Genomic DNA, 4,995 nt, shown 5'->3' on the forward strand with positions numbered 1-4,995 from the left:
GCTGCAGCAAGAAATTATGTAAATGACAAAGTCCAAATGCCAAAATGAATAAACAAGTTATTTAGACAAGCACACAAATTTCAGTTCTCAAAAGCTCACACTTCAGTTTGTACAAAGCATGCAAAGTTCTCTATCTTGCAAAACAATGCTGTGCTTGAACTACTGTAGACAGGTAAGGTACAAAAGCACTCAGGACCTTTCACGTAATGAGATTAAAACACCTCACGCAAACATAAAAAGAAATGTTGTGCCTTTATTGGAATGGTGTTAGATTTTAAATACACCAATTTTGATAATCTGATTATTTGGTTTTAATTAGAAATGACACTACAGAACTGCAATGCTGGTCCAACAGTCTGGTCTTTACTTTTTTTTTTTTTTTTTTTTTAAAGCAAGAAATAGAATGAAAATGCACCGAGTAATCAGAAAGCACTAGCAGGCATTGGTTAATCCAAGATACTAGCTTCTTAGTTCCAAAAGCACTTGCAAAATTGCATTGTATGGAACCCAGAATTCAGATTGGTCATAATTTGTAGTAACTAGAGTCACATGAGTAAACTTTCATGTGGACATATTTTTTAATTTACCTTAAAGTTGGTCATTGGTATTTTTCCTCAAATATTACATTTTTTTCCTTTAATTGATATTTTTTCCTCAAAGTATAAAAAAGTATGAAATATAAACAAGCTCTTGCATTGTACCCAGGTCAGGGTACAACTGAAGCATTAGAGAGAGCCGACTATCTACACACCGTCAAATTCCATCAAATCTTGGATAATTCATTAATATACAAAATATTAGGGCACAGAAAGAACTAAAACCCACTTCTTTGTTTGTTACGCACAGGTTCAAATATTCAATCTAAAGAAAAAAAACTTAATCATTTTGGCTTTCCACTACAGCCGCATGTTGAGACACTTATTAAAATATTCCTGTTTATTGTGTTTGGTCTTTTTTTTTTTTCTTATTGTCAAGTTATGATAATCTTCTTAATACCATTCATCCAGACAAACAAGTAATCAGAAACTCTCTCTTTTTCCCCCGCCTCCCATATCCCTGACCCCTCTGAGGTCAGCTTTAAGACATGACTCCAAACACTGGGTTGTGACGACAGATGCTAGGACCAATCTCTTCATAATCTTTTTTGGTGTGGCATACTTGGTAGAACTCCGGCTGGAAAAGAGGAAACAAGTAATCAAATACTCTGGTTGCTTGCTTTTTAATGTTCAATTAATCATTAGGAAATAGCAAAATACATTAAATGAGGAAACCCTGAGTTTAGCTTTGATTTTCAGCTAACTAAATCCATACAACAAACAGTATATTTTGCCATAAAGTCCTCCACCCCTGGGGTTTAGTTGGCTAACATTGTATTTTCTGTGACCTAGTTGCATTCCCCCTCCTCACCCCCATCCCTCTTATGTTAACCCCTTGCTCGGGCGCTCTGTATTTCCCTACTGACTCTGTCATTTTTTCGTCCAGGACTCTTAACATCCACTAATAAAATTCAATCTGTTCTTCAATAAGCATATTCAATTACAATAATGTAACATTGCGTTTATTTGCTTCTTCAAACCTTTAGTCTCTCCTTGTACTTTAAATGGTTTGTCCCTTCGAGAGTACCAGGGACTCCCTGATTACAGCGATAGGCTTCAAGCATCAAGGAGAGATCAGAGCTCCAGCTATATTCAGAAGGTTGAAAGTTACTAAGTTTTACAGCCAACTTACTGTGGAAGCCAGCATTGATCCTCCAAACCAAACTGCGTATCTTTGCATATGGTGTGTTATGACTTGTACATCAATAGGTTTGGGCTACAAAGGGAAACAAAATATACACATTACTAATAAAAGCGTTGTTGACGATAGTTACAGCATACATTTTTTCTGAAGGATTTTAGTGTCCATAATACAATAGTGTTTTTTTAAATGTTACGTGTATACATACACTTCATTGCTTTATCTGCAGAACCAAAAGGTTAGACATATATTACTCCTCAAAACAAGCCTTTAAAAAAATCAATTTTAATTGCAGGTGGCTGGTTCCACCAATTTAAACAAATGCCCACCTGTGCAATTTACAACCATGTTTTTAATTACAAATCAGATACCCAAACGGCATGAGCCTCTTCCCCCGCTACATCCATATACAACATGCAAACTGTAATCCATTTGGAGTAGTTAGAAATGAATATGCTGTTTGGTGTATTCATTGCATAAAATTGACTGCATTGTATAAAATAGACAGCATATACATTAACTATCTTAGCATTTCTAATCGTGGCTATATTTGGATTTCCTATAGAGAGATTAATGGACGACCTTTTGACCAGAAATAATAAGTTCAATATCATATATTTTTAAAATGTGAAAAATTGCTCCCCACATCTAGCAGTGTTAACCAGAATGATAAGCAAGGTTTTGAGAGATTTTGTTGTTTCCAATAGCTGACTAAATAGTGAAGAGAACGCAAGCTATGCAGGTATTTTGGGTCAGACCCCAGTCGCTCTGTACCGAGACATCCGTGGTTGAAGATTTGACCGTGGTTGAAGACTCGACCTCACATACTAAGGAAATGGTGCAGGCGGCTTCACTGCAGCAATGCTTCGGTGTGTTGAGGAGAGTTACGCGTCCCTACAAGCCGACATCAGCACCCAGGGTGGACGACTAGAGACCCTCTGGGTTAAAATCCGTGGGGAACACAGGAGATACAATGGTGGGAGTCTACTAAAGACCTCCCTCCCAGAATCAAGAGCTTGACCAGGAGTTCACCAGCAAATTGGTTGAGGCTGTATGCTCCCGGTCCATGGTTGTCATGGGGGACTTCAACTACCCGGACATCTCGTGGGAAGAGCGCTCGACCAAATCCGAACGATCGCAAAGCTTCCTCACGTGCATGGATGAGCTCTGACTCAAGAAGTCTACGGGCCAACAAGAGGCAAAACGTTACTTGACCTGGTACCGGCAACCAGGTACGACCTAATCAGCAACCTAACAATCAAAGGGAAACTGGGTGACAACGACCATGAGCTGATCACCTTCACCATCTGCCAAAAAGCCGTCAAGTCACTCAGCAGTACAGAGGTCCTCGACTTCAGGAGGGCTGACCTTGACAAGCTCAGGGGACTTGTCTGTGAGGCCCTAAGGGACCATGACCCCAAGGGGAGGGGAGTCCAGGAAGAGTGGTTGCTCCTCAAGGGAGCGATCCTAGATGCACAAGCTAAGGCTATCGGAGGAAAGGCAGCAAGAGGGCACAGTAGCCCCCTTGGCTCAACAAGGAACTAGCGGTCCTCCTGCATCTAAAAAGACGGACCTACAAAGGATGGGATCTACCTCCAAGGAGGACTATTCTGCACTGGTCCGGACCTGCAGGGAGCAAACCAGGAAAGCCAAGGCTGCGATGGAACTCCAACTAGCTACAAGTATCAAGGACAATAAAAAGTCCTTTTTTAGATATGTGGAGAGCCGGAGGAAAAGCAAGGGCAACACTGGACCCCGGCTAAACCAGAAGGGAGAACTGACGACTGACGCCCAGGAAAAAGCCAACTTGATAAATGGGTACTTTGTGTCGGTCTTTTACAAGTCCCATGGGACGCCCCTGCTCATTACAGGACAGGGACGCCTGAGTGAGGGTGGTTCCTTGCCCTCCATCAATGCTGACCTTGTAAAGGCACACCTTGAGGCTGGACACCTTCAAGTCAGCTGGCTCTGACAATTTACACCCCAGGGTACTCAAGGAGCTGGCCTGCATCATAGCTCAGCCCCTGGCACAGATCTTCTAGAGCTCCTGGCGCTCTGGTAAAGTGCCCAAAGACTGGAAGAAGGCCAACGTGGTGCCTATCATCAAGAGAGGGAGGAAAGTGGACCTGGCTAACTACAGGCCCATCAGCCTGACCTCTTTTCCGGGGAAGGTTTTAGAAAAAAATCAGAGAAGGCATTCTTAACGGACTGGCCAATGGCAACACCCTGAGGCATGGCTAGCACAGGTTTGTTGTGGGTAAGTCATGCTTGACCAATCTCATTTCGCTCCACAATTCAAAAAGTATGTAGAGAAGCTTGAGAGAGTCCAGAGAAGAGCCACACGCATGATCAGAGGTCAGGAAAACAGACCTTATGAAGAGAGGCTGAGAGCCATGAGACTCTTCAGCCTGGATAAGCGCAGGCTCAGGGGCGATCTGATGGCCACCTATAAGTTCATAAGAGGTGTTCACCAGGACCTGGGGGAACATTTGTTCACCAGAGCACCCCAAGGGATGACGAGGTCAAACAATTATAAACTCCTGCAGGACCGTTTCAGGCTGGACATAAGGAAGAACTTCTTTACTGTCCGAGCCCCCAAGGTCTGGAATAGACTGCTGCCGGAGGCGGTTTAAGCACCTACTTCGAACACCTTCAAGAGAAGCCCGGATGTTTTTCTTGCTGGGATCCTATGACCCCAGCTGACTTCCTGCACCTGGGGCAGGGGGCTGGACTCACTGATCTTCTGAGGTCCCTTCCAGCCCTAATGTCTATGAAATCTTTGAAATCTTGACAGAGCAAAGACACCAAAGCACGCTGCTTGACTAGCTGAATGTCTTTAGTGAGCCAATCTTGTTTGAAACCCTCCAGAACCCTGAGCTTTCCATTCCCATCATACTAACCTCTTCTCATTTTCCTCAAGTTACCACAGGGGAGGAAAAAATATTGCCCATGGGCTGGATCCAGCCTGTCAATTGATTGTATCTGGCCCCTGGCTGCTCCTACAAGGCTCTGCATGGGGCCAAGTCCTATGCGCCATGCTCTAACCTGCACCTGCCCTGCACCCGATGATGGCACTACTCTGACTCTGGTCAACAAGTACAGCTTCCCAGCAGGGATGCTCCTGCCACTGCCCGGGTATTGCTCAGCTCCCCCTGCCTCCAGCAGATCCTCCTACTCCTCCTGGCCCTGCTGTAACGTTCCGGACAGCAGGCAGTGCAGGAGAGAGGTGGCAGGCGGGGGGGGGGGGGGGAGAGGTGC

General features: G+C 44.1%; 1 protein-coding gene across 1 annotated transcript in view; it reads right to left on the minus strand.

Moving 5' to 3' along the window:
- Nucleotides 1-366: 366 nt before the first annotated feature.
- The window catches only part of ACTR3 (ARP3 actin related protein 3 homolog), a 24,109-nt gene continuing 19,480 nt past the window's right edge, over nucleotides 367-4,995 (minus strand). The window contains exons 10-11 of the mRNA XM_006018380.3: nucleotides 1,729-1,812; nucleotides 367-1,173 (exon numbers count right to left, since the gene is read on the minus strand). Coding sequence (XP_006018442.1) covers nucleotides 1,078-1,173; nucleotides 1,729-1,812 — 180 coding nt within the window. The 3' untranslated portion in view covers nucleotides 367-1,077. The remainder of the gene's footprint in view (nucleotides 1,174-1,728; nucleotides 1,813-4,995) is intronic.

This window comes from Alligator sinensis, unplaced genomic scaffold (genome assembly GCF_000455745.1).
Source record: "Alligator sinensis unplaced genomic scaffold, ASM45574v1 scaffold277_1, whole genome shotgun sequence".
Lineage (NCBI taxonomy): Eukaryota > Metazoa > Chordata > Crocodylia > Alligatoridae > Alligator > Alligator sinensis.